General features: G+C 36.8%; 1 protein-coding gene across 2 annotated transcripts; it reads left to right on the forward strand.

The window, feature by feature from the left end:
• Positions 1-1994: 1994 nt before the first annotated feature.
• On the forward strand, positions 1995-11660 carry LOC150097619 (GPN-loop GTPase 2). 2 transcript variants are annotated; one of them, XM_090407261.1, is made up of 2 exons: positions 1995-2252; positions 10227-11660. In XM_090407261.1, exon 2 carries the CDS (start codon positions 10266-10268, stop codon positions 11148-11150), a length of 885 nt encoding a protein of 294 aa, XP_090263387.1. In that variant the 5' UTR covers positions 1995-2252; positions 10227-10265; the 3' UTR covers positions 11151-11660. The 2 variants fall into 2 exon arrangements, with proteins under 2 accessions (XP_090263387.1, XP_090263386.1); XM_090407260.1 differs by having other exon boundaries at positions 1995-2246.
• The last annotated feature ends 10258 nt before the right edge of the window (positions 11661-21918 follow it).

The raw sequence follows: 21918 nt of genomic DNA on the forward strand, positions 1-21918 counted from the left end.
ATTGGCTTCCTGTGGAGATTGAACTTCCCCCTCAGTTTCCAAAAGTTACACAGGGCTTAAACGGCCTCGCCTATTTCCTATCAAGGAATCAAAGTCATTAGCAGTTTTTTTACATCAGTATTACAGTAAAATCTCGATTAATGCGAATTCGATATGAGCGATTATTATTTAGCGTGAATGAGTGAAATGATACTATTTCCCGTTTTAAGTGATTAATCAGTTAACTCAATTTTTTTATGTTTAGCGAAATTTTACATGAACCTCTGTTTAATGAACTGGATAATGAAGATGTGAGAAACTTGCTCGACTCCCATTCAGAACAGTTAAGCGAGAATGATCTCCTTCAACTAGAACAGCATGCATATGAAGAAGAAGATAAGGAGTGCAAACAAGAAGAGAATGTTATGACTAAGAAGCTAACTGCAATAGAACTTGAGCTGATTTTCAATCACATTGAGCATTCTAAGGAAATTTTGTTTGATGCTGATCCTTATATGGAACAAAGCTTCGAGTCCGCTGAATTCTTGATAAAGCAATCGCCAGTTATCGTAAATTGCATACCACGATGAAAAATTCAAGCATGATTCAAAAACATATTTACTTTTTTTTTGTAAAAAAGGCTCAATCAAATGTTTAGACTTTAAATAAAGAGTTAATTTTTAATTTTTATTTAACTTAATAATTTTATCATATAGCTTATACCGTAATAACTGATGGATGAATTATAATTATTCCTATTGTTTATTGTATTCGCTTAATGCAATTTCACTTAGCACGTATTAATTGGATTCATTAATCGCGTTTAGCTAGGTATTCCTGTATATCTGTCTTTGGGTTAAAAGGAACACTTCAAAAATAATGGCTCAGAGCGCTGAAAACATAAATCCTGCCTTGAAGTTCTCATGCCTCTCTTTCTTCATTGGATTTTTATCTCCTTCAGGTGTATTTTTTTGAGTTTATTTGTAGAAGAGGTATGTCAAAAAAACTTCAAATGCATGTGACACGTTTCATTTTCTTCATAAAATGCTATATTACGTGATATCCTCATGGCCAGATCCTCCTCAATCAACAGAATCAAGCTTATTTCTTATTCTTAGGTCTATTTTATCAACGTTAGTTTAAGAAATTTATCCAATGCCAGAAACTTTCTGTTCATTTCTAATAACTTCTGGCATTATTAAACGAGCAAAGCAACGGAATAACAGACGTATAGGTCCTTTAGAATGATTATCATGTTGAATTATTTACCCTAACTTTTCCACCAGTGCCAAGGTGTCAACTTTTCGCTATTCCATGCATTTATCTAATCATAAAATTAATTTTTACTGATTGCAAAATCATCATTTTTAATCTGATGTATATATAAAAAAATCAGCTGACTCTTTTTTGTTCCTGCATAGGGAGTAGACGAGCCCGTTTTACCCCTATTTTGGAGACTGAGTGGGAAGTTCAATATTCACTGGTAGCCAATCAGAGATAGCTGGCTCAATGCTATCACTAATTAATTGGTACTCACTCAAGAAGACGGCTAGCAAGTCCAGTCATCTCGAGGTCTCTAACCACAATATTTTTGATGTCTGAAAATAGTGTGGGTTCGACGGCCGATTTTATTGAATTTACGGGACGTAAAACCTGAGTTTCCGATTGTGAAAAACCGGTCGAGAAAAGGCTTAGAAAGAAAATGTTCCTCTAATCGGCCCTATATTCGAACCCAAGTTTTTCGTCACGCGGTCAAGCAGCATTTTCAATAATTTTTCTGGACTGACATATATTATAACAATCTTGACTTGGATACTCCTAAAATGTTTTCCCTTCTAAAATAAATATTTGAAATGCACGATGTCGAGTAACTATGCATTTAAATAATTTCGTGAAGTTCTACAAAACTTACCATTGTTCCCGAATTACATAGCATATACAGTAGTTCTGCTTATATTCGAACTTATATGCTGCCCTCTGTCGTAATCATTAATAAGATTGTATTGAGTTGTTGGTGTAAATGGAAAGTGAAATGTGCTTAATATATCGTTAGGTTATATTTTATCAGATATAAGTAACTTCTTCTGCATTGATTAACTTCAATTTGAATTATTATTTTTAAATTTCTTCTCGTAAAGTAGAAACTGCAATGAAGCACTCACTAGCGATTGAATCTTCAAACGATTAGCACTAACTGAAATTATTATATGATACCTCTCATTGAATCACGTGCTCATCGCGGCAGGTTCTTTACATGCAACGCTTGTGTACGTGTATGTTAAGTTGAAATATTTAAGTGTTTACCTTTATAAGAAATTATGGAATATCGGTATGGTAATATGTAACTTGTTTGTCATACTTCAAGTAACTTATCCATTAAAGTAGAAATTGCAACATTGACAAATCATTATTTGTTAAGTCTGCAGTTACAGGAACTGATTGTAATGGAAGGTACTTAATGTATAATGCTTATTATTGGCACTAGACGTCAGTACCCTAAATGTTCCAAATAAATAAAGAAAAAAATATTGAAAATTCATTCACAGTTGCTTCACCTGCCATGGCTTCCAGCAATACATTTCTCTTAATCACAATTGTAATCAACTCCTTGTTCAACATTCCCTCATAGAACTTCTATTGAGAGCTTTGCATACCTTCCACTTCATTGTGAATATTCTCCATTTGAATTTGGTCAACTCACCTTGCCATATATATATATCACTGTTCTGTTTTTTTTTTTTTTTTTTTTGTGTGTGTGTGTGTTTTTGTCTCTAAAGCCTCACAATGTGCATTTTCCCAAACTTTTCATACGTAACATTTCTTAGCCAGAAATCTTAGATCATCTCTGGAGTCTTATAGAATATATAGGCCTGGTTGGCCGAGTGGTCAGTATCTGCTCTCCAGCCAAAAGGCTGTGGGTTCGAATCTTACCGTGGGCATGGATGGTTGTGATTATCTGTGAAAATACTAGTGATGATGGGTGGTAGATGGTGATGGTAGTTGTGGTTCATTGTAGTTGGTGGATTGAGTGGTGAAGACAGAGTTGTAGAGTAGGTGCCCTCCCTTAATGAGTCTTTGGACTCCCTGAAGGTATTATGTAATAATAATGATATCCTCACTGTTCTAAAATCCAAAAGTGATCAAATGTGTGCATGCTAGTTTGCTGCTATGATTAGAAGAAAACTGGATTTCATTACCATATGGAAGACTTGTGAACCTCTTCAATATGTTCTTTAACTTCTTGTTACTCTCATCTACTAGATATTATAGTATTCTTTTAAACCTTAGAGAGTAAGAAACCTTCCATCTTGTAATTCCAAAGTGCATTACTGTATATATATATATATATATATATATATATATATATCAGCATTAAGCTGGCATTCTCGCTCCACAGATTAATTTTATTCAAATCACTCTTGCAGTAATGATTCATCATTTCTTATTACAGCTGGCTTGTTTGTGTAAAAGTGAATTCATTTGGGAAGCACCAGTTATGGCAAAGAGAGAGAAAGAAATGAATGCAGACAGAAGAAATGCAATTTGATTTATATTATCATTTGTAGGTACATGCATTTTAGTTGGAAAAACCATAAATAATCCTTCTATAAGAACAGTTACCCACAGGGAAAGGTTATAATATCAAATTTTTGATGGTCATTTTTTTTTTTTTCATTAGCAGGAAATTCTCCATGGAGCTAAGGCCGTATCAAAGCCGCTTCTCTTTCAAAACATACAGTTCCTAAATTCTTATGTGGAGGTGCCATGTAATAATAATAATATTTTGAAAAAAATTACCTACTTATGACATCCACAGGTAGCTCATTCCACATCCACCACACACAATAAGAACTTAGATCTCATATACCTTTCCTAACCACACACTACTTGGTTATCAAGGATATTACTATTGTTATGTGACACCTGCATTGATAAGTGGATTCTGATAGATATTAGATAGTTGTATATGGGGGAGCAGTATCAGGGAGCATTTATCAAGGAATTTGAAAAATGATGGAACAAGGAACCTTGTGGAACTGCATTTGTAACCTTTGAAACCTTTCTGTGGAACTGCATTGATAACCTTTGAAAAGTTACCAATGCAGTTCCACAGGGTTCCTTTTTCCTTAATTTCTCGAGTTCTTTGACAAATGCTCCATGATACTGCTCCCCTATAAACAACTGTCTAATGTCTATCAGAATCCACTTATCAATGCAATCTGCTAACCCAATATCCAAACCTATATGTTGCAAATAAATTACCAATTTATCATATAGCACCATATGGTTTTGGGTATCAGGTTAGTGGATTCTGGTTGCCTGCCTTATAAATCAAAATAAATTCTCTCTACCTTGATATTTTTGCATGCCCATTCATTCTGTAAGTCAGACACAGTCACTCTTGCTAACTTGGGACATGCATGATTTTTGTCACAATCGGATCCTCTGATGCTATGACCAAGTCATGTTCCCTTCACTACTTGACACCTAAGACATTTGTCCTTCAAGAACTTCAAAAATTCAGTTACATTATCATGCTGCTTTCTCTGCCCTGCTTATATGCTATAGTTAAAGTTCCCCATAATGATCACTCACTCTGCACATGCCATAGTAATCTGCATACACTTTTTCTGCCCATCACCATCTATGTTTCCTGGTCTGTTGCAGTATTCTACTAAATATCTAGCAAGTTCTACTGATACTGTCAAAGAAAATCCAGTAAATACCTCTCAATATCTTAAATATCTCAGTGATATTTCCCTTCATCTTCTATCCACCAAACTGTTTTGCATGCCCTCAGTCTATCCTCTTAATCAACATTCTGCAGTCCTGATATCATCTTTATCTGCCTCAAACTCTCCAAGGTTATTCCCCCCCCCCCTTCAAATCCTTGTAACCAGAGCTGTGCACATTAATCCAGATGTGATCTTATCAGGTCTTTATAAAATGGAATCACCACTTCTTTTATCTCTGCTGATCATCCTCTTCCTCCTCAATACTGAAGCAATCCTTACATTGTCTTCGCAACCTTTGCAATATGTCTTCTGAACTGTGAAAATTTATATCTGCAATCCCAAGATTCTGTGCTAACTCCCTTTTTTTCCGGTATAATTCCACCAAGTGAGTATGAAGTATCCCATCAGAAGATCCCAAATTTCTAAATCTTACATTTAGTTGTATTAAACTGATATCTCCATTCATTTTCCCACCTTTACAGCTTATTCAAATCCTGTTGAAGAGTCACACCATCAGCACTATTAATAAGAACCCTCCTGAAATTCACATCATCTGTATAAAAAAACTGAATAACTCCTTGTAATCCAGTGACAATAATGTTAACAAAGACAATAACGATGACCCCAATACACTGAATCCTGTGGAACTGCAAGTACATGGTGGAATCAGAAGTAAGACCAGAAAAAGAAATTGAAAGTTCTTGGCAAATAATTTAGCAGGTGCCCTGAGAAAATACAAAGAAAAATGTAAGACTGCCAAGCTATGTATAAAAGTAGTGAAACAAAAATAACAGGAAGGCATTGGTAAGAAGATAAATATGATCATTATGAAGACAGCAAATATTCTGGAGACCACTGAAGAAGTTTGGTAAATGTGGCATAACTACATTTACCAGCTTTCCTAGCTGAGTTAGTCAATGTTTTTTTCCTGTAATAATATTTGTATATTTTATTTCAGTCTATAATTTACTCATGTACGAACGTAGTCTGAAAAATTCTCGGCCTCGACCATAGATGGCAACACTGTCAGCAAGATAAAGTTGGTACATCTGTCATAAGCATTAAATGTGAAATTGTAAATCATTCTATCAAGTAGTTTGTTTTATACAGCTGTCGTAAGCCAAAGTGTTGTCTATATCCCTTGAAATGGATAAAATTGAGTATTGTAGTGTTATAAAATTGTTTGTAAAAGAAGGTTTAACACCAAAAGAAATTCATTCAAAGTTCATAAAAGTTTATGGGCACTGTTCTCCTTCATTTTCGACAATTAAGAAATGGGCTGCCGAGTTTAAATATGGCTGTACCAGCCTTGAAGATGATCCACACAAAGGACGTCCAAAAAGTGTAACAACACCAAAAATCATTGATCAAGTGCATGATATGATATTGGATGATTGGCGAGTCAAAAAGCATGAAATTGCTGAGATTATAGGCATTTCAAAAGAACGTGTAGGATATATTTTGCATGAAGAATTGCATATGAAAAAGCTTTACATAAGATGGGTGCCATGCTTGCTCATAGCAGATCAAACATGCAGTTGCATGAAATTCTTTGAACAGTGCTTGGAGCATTTTAACAAGAATAAAACTGATTTTGTGCGTCGATTTATTACTATGGATGAGATTTAGATTCACCATTACACACCATTAAACTGTGGACAGAAGCTAGTTGTTCAGCGTCCAAGAAGACGAAGTCTGTTCCATCAGCAGGAAAGGTCATGGCATCAGATGGTATTTGGGATGCTAAAAGCATTTTTTTTATTAATTATTTTGAAAAGGGTAAAATAATAAGCGGGGAATGATATTCAGATCTTTTAACCGGACTGAACGAAAAAATTTGTGAGAAAAGCCCTGGTTTGCAGAAGAAAAAATTGTCTTTCATCAGGACAATGCACCTGTCCACAAAAGTGTTTTGGCGATGAGAAAATTAAGGGATCTGCACTATGAATTGTTGGAACATCCACCCTATTCCCCAGATTTGGCTTCCTCTGACTTCTATCTCTTCTCAAAACTAAAACTCTTCCTCGCTGGTCAGCATTTTTCTTCGAATTAAGAGGTGATTGCAACTGTAGAGGAGTGTTTTTCAGATTTTACTGAGAACCACTACGGGGATGGGATAACGGTGCTGGAAATAATTGTATTAGTCTTACGGAGATTATGTTGAAAAATAAAAATAATTTTGAAATAATAAATTCATTTTATCATTCTTAGGCAGAGAACTTTTCAGAACACCCTCATAGGTGCTTATCTTCTGTTTAACACGTTCATACATTTTCTTTTCAATATGATATTTATTTTTATTCTTCTTAAAACTAATTGGTGATCACTTCCTATTTTAGATCTCCTGTGTATATTCCTGTTTTGAATAAGCATGAAGATATAACAACTCGCCCTGAGTTCGATGGGCGAAAGGACTTATATAAGATGGATGGGTTACATTTGAATGGAGTTGGTGTACGGAGACTTGAAAAAGTGTTGATGAATGATGTGGAAATGGATGTACAGACTCAGGGAAACTAGATTTATTAGGGGGGGGAGTAGATATGCAGACTTTAGCGAGGCAGTTGAGTGTATGAATGAGTATATTATGCCCGAGCGAGTACGAAGGACAGCAAATCAGAATGGGATAGTTAATATAAGGCATCAAAGTAGGGATGGGACAAATGGGCTTCTGCAATTCATGTACACTAATGCCAGGAGTATTAGGAACAAGAAGGAAGAGTTTTTGGCCATGGTTGGCACTTCCAGGCCACAGGTTGTTGGTATTAGTGAAACATGGCTGACAGAAGATGATAAAGCTAGTGGGATTGAATGCGACGGGTATAGCGAGTTCAGGAGTGACAGGGTTAATAAAAGGGGGGGGGAGTGTTATTGATGATAGCTGATGAGCTGCAGCCAAGGAGTATAGAAGTTGAACTGCAGGGTAGAGAAAAGAGCACATTTGAGGCTGTTTGGTGTGAGATAGAATCTAGCAGAACAAAATATACAATTGGGTGCTGCTATATACCAGGTGATGGAATAGATGGTGGGGATAGTATGCATAGGCAAATAGAAGAAATGAGTGGAAGGAGGGCAATTATTATTGGTGATTTCAATTATGGTAACATTGACTGGAAAGAGGAAAGGGCACATGGGAGGAAGGAATTGGATTTTATGTGGTTATTAAGGGACAACTATCTACGGCAACATGTAGTGGAAAATACCAGGGGGCAGAGAGTGCTTGCCCTTGTAATTGCAACTGAGAATGTAGCTGTAACGAACAAGACCATGTTGCCACCAATTGGTGAGAGTGACCATAAGGTCATGACTTGGGAGGTGGCTAAAGGAGTGGAATTTACAATCAAGACAGGGTACATGTGGAATTACCGGGCTGGTAAGTATGACAAGTTTAGGTGTGTGCTTGGCTCAGTGCCATGGCATGTAAAACTGCAAGGGCTGGATGTTGATAGTGCATGGGAGGGTGGTTAAGAACTGTTTGCAGGAGGCAATGGTTGACTGTATACCAAGAGTCCGAATAATAAATCAAGTAGGGGTTAAATGGATGAATAACACCATTAAGCTTGAGCTGCAAAAAAAAGAAACAATTGTGGAGGGAATTTAAGGAGAAAGGTGACCATCAGGCGCAGGAACAGTATAAAGCTCAGGCCAGGATGGTAACAAGGGTGGTAAGAAAAGCAAAAGCAGATTACGAAAGAAAATTGGCCATGCAGGCTAAAGAGAATCCCAAACAGTTTTTTCAATATGTTGCAAGTAAAAGGAAAAATGCTCATGGTAGAATGATCTTAAAAAATGCTGAGGTTAGGGAGGTAACCGAATCAGTCGATATTGTGGAATTACTGAGCGAGCACTTTGCAAGAGTATATCATCCAAGTGGTGACTTTGCAGGAATAGAAGAACCAACAGCTTATACTGGAATTGTGATGAATGAAGTAGAGGTAACTAGTCTATTACAGAACCTCAATGTCAATACATCTGTGGGATTGGATGGTATACCAGCTCGTGTCTTACGTGAAGCGGCTAAAGAATTGTCAGTGCCCTTGACCATTTTGTTTAATTTGAGCCTCGGGTCTGGGTCAGTCCCAAGGGGGTGGAAAGAGGGGAAAATAGTTCTGCTGCACAAAGGTGGTTCCAAGGCTGCTGTTGAAAATTACTGGCCAATCAGCATAACAGGAATCATTATCAAAGTCTTAGAGAAAATAGTCGAGAGGAAAATACAAGATTGGATAGAAGAAAATGGGATACTGTATCGCGGACAGCATGGTTTTGTGAAGGGTAGGTCATGCCTCAGTAACTTGCTCACGTATTATAACACAGTGACGGCTGAACTGGATAAGGATAATGGGTTTACAGTGATTCTACTGGACCTTGCTAAGGCCTTTGACAGGATACCACATGGAATTCTAATCAGTAAATTGCAGCATATGGGGATGGACATAGGGTTGGTGAGATGGATAGGAGGGTGGTTGACGGAGAGATATCAGAGAGTGGTTTACTCAGGAGTAGAGTCCACAAGACGGCCTGTGACTAGTGGTGTGCCACAAGGATCTGTTCTTGGACCATGCTATTTAATTTGTTCATTAATGATATAGGAAAGGATCTGAGAGGAACAGTTCATTTGTTTGCGGATGATGCGAAGTTGGGTCGGGCAATAGTGAATGCAGATGACGTCAAAATTTTGCAGGATGATTTGGATAGATTGGAGGTCTGGGCTGAGGAGAATGGATGTCAATTTAATGTGGCAAAATGTAAGGTTATGCATTTTGGGGTGAAAAGATTGGTGGCAGTTTACTGCATTGGTGGAACTGTGCTCCATGAAATTGATGAGGCATGAGATTTAGGAGTGTTGGTGGATAAGGAATTGAAATTTAGGGGATACATTGCAAAAGTGGCCAAATCAGCTCATCAAATCACTTGGTTGCTGAAGAATACATTGACAAGCCGAGACAAGCAGGTTATTGTTCCTCTGTATCGAGCCTTGATAAGACTCTGTGGAATGAACCTTATGAGAACAGGTTGAGGATTTGTGGGTTGCAAAAATTGGTTGATAGGTGGAGGAGGAGAGATATGATTGAGACATTCAAATTACTGAAGGGTTTCTATAAAATTAATTCAGAAGATATTTTTGAGAACAGGGCTGGTTGTGGGAGGACTAGGGGACATCCATGGAAACTGGGCAAAAGTGTGGTTAGTAAAGGTGTTAGAGCTGTGTTCTTTACTTTTAGAGTGGTGAATGAGTGGAATGCACCCCCTGAGTCTGTGGTGGATGCTGTGACAGTGAATGAGTTTAAGGCGAGGTATGATAGATACTGTATGAATGTCGAATAGTTGTGATGAATATGATTTGGGGCCCTCCCTCGATGAGTCTAATGACTCCCTGGAGTTGTCCGTAATAATAGTAATATAATAGTAATAATAACTATCAACAGTGACATAGTCAATATGACTTTAATAAGACTATGCATGTTCTGAATTCTTAGTTTTAAATTAATATATATTTTTTCTCCCTTTTAGGTGACTGATCATATCTGTCTTCAGTTATAAATTCTCAGAATGTCATTTTGTCAACTTGTTATTGGGCCCCCAGGATCAGGTAAGACAACCTATTGTAAGGCCATGAGTGAATTTTTGAGCAAGTTAGGTAGGAAAGTGGCTGTTATTAATATAGATTCAGCTAATGACACACTTCCATATGCTCCAACTGTGAATATTTCAGATCTGATTACTTTGCAAGATGTTATGGAATATCATCATTTAGGTCCTAATGGAGGAATCGTGTACTGTATGGAATTTTTAGAAGCTAATCTGAAATGGTTGACAGACAAGATTGCCGAACTTCCTGATCATTATCTTCTATTCGATTGTCCTGGACAGGTTGAACTTTATACTCATCATAATTCTGTAAGGAACATTGTGGAATGTTTGCAGAAGATTGGACTTCGCATGGTTGCAGTTCATCTTGTTGATTCATATTACTGTAGTGATCCATCCAAGTTTGTCTCTGCATTATTAACTTCATTAACTGCCATGCTTCGAGTTGAATTACCACATGTTAATATTTTATCTAAAGGAGATATTATTGAAAAGTTTGGGAAACTGAAATTCAATATAGATTTTTATGCAGATGTACTTGATTTGAATTATCTTTTTAGTGACTATATGGATGATGCATTTACCAAAAAGTACAAAAAACTAAATGAAGCTCTTATTGGTGTAATTGAAGATTACAGTCTTGTGTCTTTTATACCTCTCAACATTCATAACAAAGAGAGCATGCAAACTGTCATTAATGTTGTGGATAAAGCTAATGGTTACATATTTGGCAAGGAAGAAAGAAACATTCAGTCAATGCTTTCATGTGCAATGGGAGCTGACTTTGAATATTATAAAACTGCAGACATCAGAGAAAAATACACGGATGTTACTAGTAGTAATTAAATGTTTATATTTATTTGAAAGGTTGTAATTTATACAGTAATGAAGTACTGTATGTGGTGCTATATAATAACTGAAAAGTAAACAAATTAAAATTTAATTTGTTTCTTTATATTAGCAAATCATCTTGGTTTATGTTTTAATGTCCTGATTATAAAAAAAAAAAAAAAATGTGAATAAACTCTTTAACTCTTATATAAAGCATTAGTAGCTGAATACCATAGTTAGTAATCATAAAATTAAAATATTCATGAAGTTGAATGGAAACAATTATTTCACACACACAGCCAAACTAAAGCATTTAAAAAAAAATAATAATCCTTATCTATATGCATCACAGGATTTGCATAAATAGGCATGCAAAAAATGACAGTTCTTTGATTCAAATGTGTTTTTGAGGCAGGGGGTGGGGTAATACTCTTATGATTTGATAGCCTTTTTTGATTGTGATTAGGATTAAACAATATACCAATAATTTAGAACTTATCCTTTTCACTGCTAAAAAAATATATAAGCTGCTGACTTATTTTCCCTATTTTCCTTTATAATTTAAATGAAAAAATAGCATGCAAAATTTTAGAATGTATGTTTTCAAATCAAGGATAAACCAAAATTGTGATATTTTAAATTATATTTAATTGAAATTTTGCATCATCCTTTCATAATTTAGCCATTGTATATTTTTTGAATCGGAGTCATACATAAAGCAATGAAACATTTGTCCCAGTTTCTCAGATACTGGGATGCATTCTTCTCTCTCTCTCTCCCTCTCATCTTTCATTTTATTTATATATCTTGCCTATATGTTAGGAGAGATATATAGATTATTTTTCTTTCTTTCTGTCTCTCTCTCTCTCCCTCCCTCCATCCATCCATCCTCTTCTTTTTGAGTGAGGTGTTTGAACACAAGTGACAATAAATTAAAGATGCAAAGAAATTTTCTTGGTTTAATCCTATATTTGCATGGGAAGTATCTTCATAACATTTAAAAGTTAATATCCAAGTGTAAGCAAAGTTTGCATTTGAAGTATCTTCATAACAGTTACAGGGATAGAATGTGAAGGGTTTAGTATTTTCAGGGAAGATAGAGAAGATAGGATGAGGGGAGGGATACTGCTGATGATAGTGGATGAATTGCAGCCAAAAAAGAATAGGAGATAGGCAGGAGGAGGGTGGCTGTTCATTTGAAGCAGTCTGGTGTGAGAAGCCAGTAACACAAAATATCCAGTTCGATGATCTGGAAGACATGCATCAGCAAATTAGTACAATAAGTACAGGTCAAGTGATTATTATGGGGGGAATTCAACTATGGTGATATAGACTGGAAGGAAGAAAGCGCACATGGCAGGAAGGAAATGGAAATTATATACCTACTAAGAGATAATTAGTTGAGGCAGCATTACCTCTGATTGGTGGTCTTCACTTGGGAGATTGTACTACATGAGGAATATTCTCAAGAATATTCCTCATGTAGAATTTAAAATAAAAGGGGTATATGTGGAACTGCAAGGCAAGTGATTATGACAAGTTTAGGAAGAAGCTTAAATCTGTAACATGGCATAAAACACTACAGGATAAGGATGTTAGTAGTGCATGGGATATAGTTAAGGGTCATCTAGAGGAAGCAATATTAAATTGTATACCTAAGGATACGAAGGGTTATTCAGATAGGAGTTAGATGGATGAGTAATATCATTAAGCATGAGCTGCAGAAGAAGAAAATGCTGTGGAGGGTATATAAAGAGAAAGTGATCAGCAAACTCACAAACAGTACAAGCATGGGCTTCCGCAGAGGGGAGTCAAATAGGGAACCCCCCCCCCCCCCGATCTACTTGTAAAAAAAAAAAATTAAATAATTACAGTGGTATCTCACTAATCCGAACTGATAAAAACCGTGCTCGTTCGGATTAGCGAATTATTATTATTATTATTACTACGGGCTACTCCAGGAGTCCTTAGACTCATCGAGGGAGGCCCTAAACATCATGTTCACACAGCTGTTCAACATTCTCACAGTATCTATCATACCTTGCCTTGAACTCTCTCACTGTCATAACACCCACAACAGACTCTGGCAGCTTATTCCACTCATTTACCACTCTAAAAGTAAAGAACCCAGCTCTAACACCCCTGCTAACCACGCTCTTGCCCAGCTTCCATGGGTGTCCCCTAGTTCTCCCACCACCAGTCCTGATCTCAAAAATATCATCTGAATTAATCCTATAGAATCCTTTTAGCAATTTGAATGTCTCAATCATATCTCCCCTTTTCCGCCTATTATCCCCCAAGAGACAATAACTAGCGTTTAAGACAAAAATAATCAGATTCTAATGATACATCAATTTAATTCTGTAAATAAATTAACTGATAGAAAAAAGCTACAGTACTGTAATGTAAAACAAAATAAAATAACACTGTACACAAGTTTATTTTAGTAAAAAATTAATTTGTATGTACGTCTATTGTTGAGGATTCAGATTTAATAAAAAAATTGCATTGTTCAGTACGTAACTTAATTTGCGTAAAAAGTATCACTTTCTTGTACACAACACACAAAAAAAACGTTTCGCAAAATAACACACACAAAAAAGTTTTTTATTTCATTATAAAAAAGTCACTGATTTTCTTTTGCTTCCTGGAAGCTAAACTTTTTTCGAATGCTTCTTCTCGGAGCTGCATTAGCAACAAAATTTTGTGGAATAGCATATCATTCTGCTTAGCCCATTCTATACACATATGAAAACTGTCAACTGCCTCTTCATGTTTCATTTTTTTTTCTTCGAGTTCTTTATCGTCATCATCGTCTTCTAATTCATTCTGTAGCGTCATATTTATAATTTTAGCATCTGATTTGATTTCGAATTCACTTTCGTTTCTACCTGTAATCCATTCCGTAGCAACTGTTTTGAAATTTCAACATCTGGATTTATATTTTTAACCAGATTATGCACGTTTTGAATTTCCTCTTTTTGTGTATATTTGTGATTCATGCCGACAATATAGTACCTACTGTACAGTATAAAAAAGCAAACGTGTACACACAATAAATCAAAATAGGCCTCCAGTATAACCCTACAATCGACAGCATGAAAAAAGACTGTACTGTAATAATAATAAAATAAATAGTTAAAATAATAATTATTAAATAAAAATAGTAGTACACAAAATAATAATACGTAAACCGCAGTTCAGATTACTGGAGGGTTTGGACTAAAGCGGTTGGGATTAGCGAGATACTACTGTATATAAAAATTTATTGATGTAATTATTTGTCTCCAAGGCTTAAGTTACCCAAGGATGCAGATGCCCAAGGCTTAAGTTACCAGCATGGCATGGAAGGCAAAAGTATTTTGGATGTGTATAACGCTGTGCAATATGAGAAGTGCCATTATTTATGCTAGTTTGAACCTTTGAGATCTCATCAGTGTGAGCTAGACTCAGAAAGAATACCAGGGTTGAAGGAATGCAGAAGCTATATATTTTCCTTGTATAAGTAGTAAAAGGTGTATTACCTTATTATTAAAATGAAAAACCTTATCAAAGTTATCACTTTTATTCATCAGATTATGAGAAGAATCTAGCCAAGCAGGCCAAAGGAAATCTTAAAGAGTTCTTTCATTGTGGCAAACAAGAGGCAGAGGGTGTTTGAGAATTGCCATTATTTATGCCAGTTTCAACCTTTGAGATCTCATCAGTGCGACCTAGACCAAGAAAGAATACCAGGGTGTTAACTGTCAACATTACTGGCCTAAAGGGTGAAGCAGATGCTTTTCATATTCCCCGCTGTCTGATGTGGAAAACTGTGAGTGGGAAAAGATTTATGAGCCTGTAGCTAGCCCTTTGTGGGCCTGAGGATTAGTCATTGGAGTTTTGGTTTAAATTGCTTTTGGACATTTGTGCTTGGAGTAGTCTGTTGTGTCATAATTTGTCGCTAGTTGAATTAGATTATTAGGATGCACAGATACTTTTGAGAAAAACTTAGTTGCTATAGTTTGCATGAAGGTGTAAATATAGGGGATATTTATGTCCCGGTGAAGTTGCACAGTGCGTATGAACCATGGTGCATTCAGGATCATTTTGAGACATTTATTTTGCACACCTTGTAATTTTAGGATATTGGTATCAGCAGTATGGCTACAAGCCAGAGAAGCATATGTGAGTATAGGACGAATCATCATTTTGTATATAAGTAGCTTGATTCTGGTGCTCAATTTGCTGTTCCTGTTGATTAGTGGATAGAGCTGTGCAATGATTTTTGACGTCTTTAGACATAGAGTTTGATATGGGAGCTGAAGGTCAACTTTCTGTCCAGCAATATGCCAAGATATTTGATCTCTGTTTGCCATGGGATTTTTGTGTTGAACAAGAGGACATCTCCAGTAGGAAGCATTGTTCTTCTGGCGAATAGCACTGCTACGCTCTTCTGGGGAGTTACTTGAAGTTGCCATTTAGCAAAGTATTGTTCGATTAGCAGTAGATTTTCCTGCAGTTTTTTGATTGCTAGGTGCAGTTTTAAAGATCTGGGTAATATCGCTGTATCATCTGCATGTAGGGCTTTGATAGATGACAGAGGATTGTGCGGGATATCACACATATATATGGAGAAGAGAGTCTGTGCCAGTAGGGATCCTTGTGGGACTCCAGCTATGATGCATTTTTGAGTTAAGAGTGGGCCATTTAACTTAACTTGCATGCGCCTATCATGGAGATATGATCTGATCAGATGAACCACTTCCAATGGTATTCTGGATGTTATCATTTTGTATAGCAAGCCATAATGCCAAACTTTGTCAAATGCACTGGCTATGTCAAGGAAAACAGCCCCAGTGCATTGATGCCAATTATATCCCATGGTGACATATTCCACTAATCTGAAAATCTGTTGTGTGATGCTGTGCAATTGACGGAACCCAAACTGCTCCTCAGGAAGAATGTTTAACTTGCATACTGATTCTTGAAGTCTGGTGAGAATAACTTTCTCAGCTGATTTGCCCAGATTAGAAATAAGTCTGATAGGTCTGTAACTTTCAGGTAATCGCAGATCTTTTCCCGTTTTGTGGATTGGGATTATATCCACCAGCTTCCAGTAGGAAGGGAAATATTTGTAGTGTAGGATGGAGTTTATTATGTTAGTCAGATGTACAATAGCTGTTCGAGGTAGTAGTTTTATCACCTTGTTGGTGATTTCTTCAGGTCCAGGAGCCTTTTTATTCTGTAACTTCTTAATTATGTCATATATTTCTGCAGGTGATGTGGGTGCAATTTGACTAGAGTATGTGATAGAAAATTTGAGTGTAGATCTGACGTGTCGGTGGATCTTGTATATGTGATTGAAGTCGAGATGGTCATAAGAGGGTTTACATTGGCTCTCTAGATTTCTTGCTGTTACCTCGGCTTTATCTGCATTGGTATGGATGAGGCCAACATCTGTTTGTGAGGTGGAAGAGGTTTGTTTTTGTTCTTGATCTTTCTGATTAGATTCCATATGGAGTGGTTATAAGGAGAGATAGAAGTCAATTTTTCCTCCCAAACTTGACTTCTATGCACTGTGAGGGCATCTCTTACTGCAGAGGTGGATCTATTCAATATTCGTTTATCTTGAGGTACTTGGGTGTTGTGATATCTCTTTCTTGCCCTGTTCTTCTCTCTGATCAAGTTCCTGATGTCTTCTGGCAAGTGATTTAATCTGCGAGTAGTTGTAACTGCTGCAACGGCTGTGTTAATTTGTTTAGTTAGATCCTTTACAGCTATTTCAATTTCATCTGTTGATTTTATTATCGGCACAGGACCAATATATTTTGGAAGTACCTTGGATAGCTTGTCCCAGGGTATGAATGAATGTGGGAGGGGAAACAATTGTCTTGGTTTCCCAGCTTTAATAGAATGGGATTGTGGTCAGATGATAGATCATTGAGTGTCATTATACTGTACTGTAGTCTTACATTTTGTAGGATAGCTATGTCTAAAACATCAGCCTGACCGTATGTGTTGTGATGGGTAGGCTCGGTGGGACCTGCCACAACCACGTTGTTGGATTCTGAGTAGTTGGCTAGTATTTGTCCATTTTTATTGATAGAACGGCTGTTCCAGTCAGGATGCTTAAAGTTAAAGTCGCCGGCCATGATGACAGGCTCCCTGTTGTCGAGTACGGTATTCAGATCTGAGAACAGTGATGTTTTTTTTTGCGGAGGATTGTAAACTGCGAAGATTTTTAGATTACCTGTCGAACATGTTGGAATTTCAATGCCTGTAATCTCAAGATTAGTGGTGGATGGAATATTTATAGAGTGATGATTGATATAATTCTTTATGTAAATAGCAGTGCCACTGCCTCTTCAGGATAATCTGTCTGTTCTGTACAGCTGGTATCCACTAATTTTGGGATTATCTGATGGTCGCAGATGGGTTTCACTTAGCAAGAGAAGATCTGGCTGATGTCTTTGGGCAAACTCCTGAAGCTCCAAGACCTTACCCCTTAGGCCGTTCGCATTCCATGCTATGATCTGCAAAGAAGCTGGTTTTAATTTATTTCTGTTCGTTGGTGAGTGCTGAGATAATGGCTTGTGTATCCTTTAGAAATCTATTAGTAGAACTTGGTGAAGGGTTGGATCTGCTAAAATCCAACAGCATATTTGCAAGAGAAGAGGTAATGCTAGCTGTCAGATTTGTATGTGGTGTTGGCTGTTCCCAGGATGACTGTTTAGGACGAGTTACATCCGCATATGTCCTGGACTGTTGTTGCGGAGTTACTCTTTTGGGAACTTCTGGCTTCAGCAGATGGGTGTCTGACCCTTTATGTTGATCTTCAGGAGGCTGTGAAGTAATCTCTGATGTAGTCGTGCTGAGTGAGGAAGAAAATGTTTGTACTTCTGTTTTTCTATTTCTTGGATTGTGAGCACATCCTTTGTAGTTGGCAGTTTGAGGACTGCCACAATTGGCACATTTAGCCAGGGTAGATTTTGGTTTAGTGCATGTATTTGTTGGGTGGCCGATCCCACATTTTAAACATTTGAATTCAGCATTGCACATTTTCTGGGCGTGGCCAAACCTTTGACATCTATGGCACTTCCCTGTTGAAGCCCTTTTTCTTAATGGTTCTATAGTAATTTTCAGTCCACAGATATAAGCTTGACTGATCTCTACTAGAACCAGTGGCATTGGAGTCATGTCCTTTTTGGTCATTCTGCTGACCTTAATGGGTGGTAGGTCTTGCTGGTGTAAATTCACAGCCACTTCTTCTGTGGATACGTCCTCCAAAACACCTCTAAACACTACCGTGAGGTTTTTCTCTAATCCTAGTGAAAAGGTGTGGTACTGTATACCTTTGGCATTTAATTCACCAGTTAACCTTCGATAATCCATCACTGACCTGGGTTGGATTTTAATACCATCTGTGACATTCTTTGCTTGACTGTATGAAATTTGTAGATTGGACATCATAGTCCTTAAGGACATCCATTTTTTCTTTTCTTACAGAATAATCGGAAGTATCTTTTCCCTTGAGGAGGTAGGAGAGTCCGGGACAGGACCGTCTTCTTCCATTCGATCCACTTTGTGTTTTTTGCGAGCGCGAACCTCCTGATAATTACTGTGATCTGTAAAGGAATTATCATCAGCTGTTGTTATTTCGCTGGTGCTGTCTTGGGTGATGCTGGGAAGAAGTTGTGAGAGTTGAGGGTCATCTGTAGCAATCTCTTTTATTTGATGAATCACGACTTTTCCTGGCCATTTAGTATGCAGTAGATTGCCTACATGCTTGAAGATAGCCAAAAGTTCTTTGAAATTAAGTTCTTCATATGGTGCCTTTATGGTTAACTCCAAACTTTGTTCTGTGGGGCAGGACATGCCTTGCCCTTATCACAATAATAAATAGACAGTTGCTTATCAAGTACAGTATATGAAACAATGGCAACACTAGCGCCAGTAGGCCTAGCGTATCGCCCTTGTTGTAAATTCAGTTGACTTACTTGGTTAAACCTCTTTGAAAAATAAACCATCTGTTTATGGTAGCAAAACAATTAACTACTAGTACTAGTAAATTAACTAATCAAAAATTTTCATAAATCACATTTTACTATATCTCAGCAAAAGACTATATAACATACGAGCATTCCCAATCACGTATCACCGTCCATCTTCGTAATCATTCATGAACACTCTACTATTGGCCAACCAATACCAGGGTTGAAGGAATGCAGAAGCTATATATTTCCCTTGTATAAGCAGTGAAAAGTGTATTACCTTATTATTAAAATTAACCTTATCAAAGTTATCACTTTTATTCATCACCACCTTATTATTAAAGTGAAAAAAGCTTTCAACATATCTCTGATCCAGAGTATCTTGTTATCTGATATAATAAGACACCTTTTCACTTTTGCTACTTATATATTGGCAGGACTTTGCCCCAAGAAACTAATCATTCTTGGAACCTCTGAATGACAGAGAGGAATGTTGAATTTCAAGAGCTACATTGTAAAGGTGGTAAGAAAATCATGACAGAGAACAATAATGGTGATGAAAAAAAGATGATGTGTGAGGAAAAGGAAGTCATCATGCCTTTACAGGACCCTGATACGCTCTCCAAGTGTTTAGGGGAGGGATGAAGATAGGATGATGAGAGCTTGGAGATTATTATAAGCATTGCTCCATGTACAGCACTAATGTTCTGCACATTTGCAACCTTACCTGGGTGGGAGTCACATAAAAAGGATGATATTGGGAACTGCCATGTTCTTCTCCTCCTCCTCCAGGTAGCTTCCTCATTGAGAGGCCGCAGCACCATGTCCTTTCAGTTCTCTCTGTTAGTGACTTTTCTTTTTTTTTTTCTGCATAGCCATGTGATCCTGTCCATGATCTTACATCTTCAAGCCATGTCCTCCGTTTTTTTGCCTCTTGATCCTTTTCCCTAATTTTTCCTTCTAAAACTGTTAGTATCCTCTGTCCTGCTGAAACTCTCAGTACATGTTCTGCAAACCTCATCTTTCTCTGGATCATTTCTTGTAATAAAGATCTCTGTGTTCTCATTCTCTGTAGGACATCTGTATTTGTCACATGTTCTGTCCATGAGAACAGAATGAGAACAAATTAAAGGAAACTAGGCTAACCCTGATGAATAGGTAGAGGTAAGATGATGTGATAGATACATAGCTAGTGAAGGGATTTTATAAAACAAGGTACATGAACTTTTTTAAATAACGAAACCTGTGGTGCATTCGTAATTAGAAGAAACACACGTATAAACCACAGTGAAAATTATTTAATTGTAAATATTTCATCCTAAGTATCTTAGGACATCATCAGTACAGTATTTAAACAAAAATTAGGAATAACATACAGTTAGGGTGCATGATTACAATAGAATCTCGTGAAAATGTGCATAACGTGCTAAAGTAGTACAAAAAAAAAATAAACGTTAATTATTTAACACAGTTTTGTATGATAATTTCCCATACTTTAGGAATAGTAAGAACGTTTAGGTTTAGGTTTGATCTGTGTAGTAGGGCTTCAGAACTTTCTTTGTATAAACGTTCATGTTTAAATATAGATCTATGTAAAAGTTTAGCCTTTTCCCAATGGATCCTATGGTTTGGATTTTCAATTCCGTGTTGAGAGAGGCCAGATTTCTGCGGTTTAAGAAGACGAATGTGGTCTTGATGTTCCGAGATGCGTTTCTGAACAGACCTACCTGTCTGTCCAAAGTAAGATAATTTGCATGAGCATGGAATCTCATAAACACCAGGTAACATCAAGGGTGAGAATTTGTCCTTAGGAGAAGGTAATAAGTTGTAAATTTGGTTGATAGGTTTGTAAGTAGTGGCAAAATCGTATTTCTTCATAATTTTAGAAAGATGTTCTGAGATGCCTTTAACGTAAGGTATGAGAATCCTATGCACTTCTTCCTGTCTGGTTTGATGTAAGCAGAAGTGACTGATGATTTTTTGAGTTGTTTTGGGATTATATCCATTTAGGATGGCTGTATTTTTGATAACTTCTAATTCCTGGTTTAAAGATTCTTCAGAGGAGTAGAATTTGTGTGCTCTGGAAACTAGTGATTTAATAATGCCAGATTTCTGAGATGGATGATGAGCAGAAGAATTGTGAATGCAGCGACCTGAGAATGTAGGCTTGCGAAAGACGGAAGTGGCGATGGAACCGTCTTCTTTTCTTTTGATGTGTAAATCCAAAAAAGAGATACCCTGTGGAGATTCTTTTTCTAACGTAAAGTTGATGCAATGATGAAGAAGGTTAATTTTATCTAGAAACAGTTGTAATTCAGGTTCGGGATGATTCCATACTGCAAATACGTCATCGACATATCTTAGCCAAATTTTTGGTTTGGGTTCAAAAGTGAATATTTTTTCCTCAAGGTGTTCTAGAAACAAATTTGCTAGGTTTGGTGATAAAGGAGATCCCATTGCTGTTCCTTCCTCTTGCTTGTAAATTTGACCTTTCCAGGTGAAGTAACCTGATGCAATAACAAACTTGAACAATTCAACTATATCAGACGGAAATTTTTGAGTTAGTAATTCTATTGTTTCTTTATGGGGAATGTTAGTGAAGAGGGAGACAACGTCGAAGCTGATTAACAAGTCAGTTTTTGATAGTTGAATGTCTTTAATTTTTGTGTGAAACTCATTAGAATTTTTGATTGAAGAGACTGAGTGGCCTATGTGAGGGCGGAGAAGGTTAGATAAGAATCTTGATAACTTGTATGTTGGACAGCCAATACAGTCTACAACAGGTCTAAGTGGAACATTAGTTTTGTGTA

Source organism: Typopeltis vanoorti, chromosome 17 (assembly GCF_054136105.1).
Source record: "Typopeltis vanoorti isolate ZY-2024b chromosome 17, IOZ_Tvanoo_1.0, whole genome shotgun sequence".
NCBI lineage: Eukaryota > Metazoa > Arthropoda > Arachnida > Uropygi > Thelyphonidae > Typopeltis > Typopeltis vanoorti.

Bases quoted from the DNA above. Each gene is read 5' to 3' on its own strand.
- LOC150097619 (XM_090407261.1), top strand. From the start codon at position 10,266: ATGTCATTTTGTCAACTTGTTATTGGGCCCCCAGGATCAGGTAAGACA.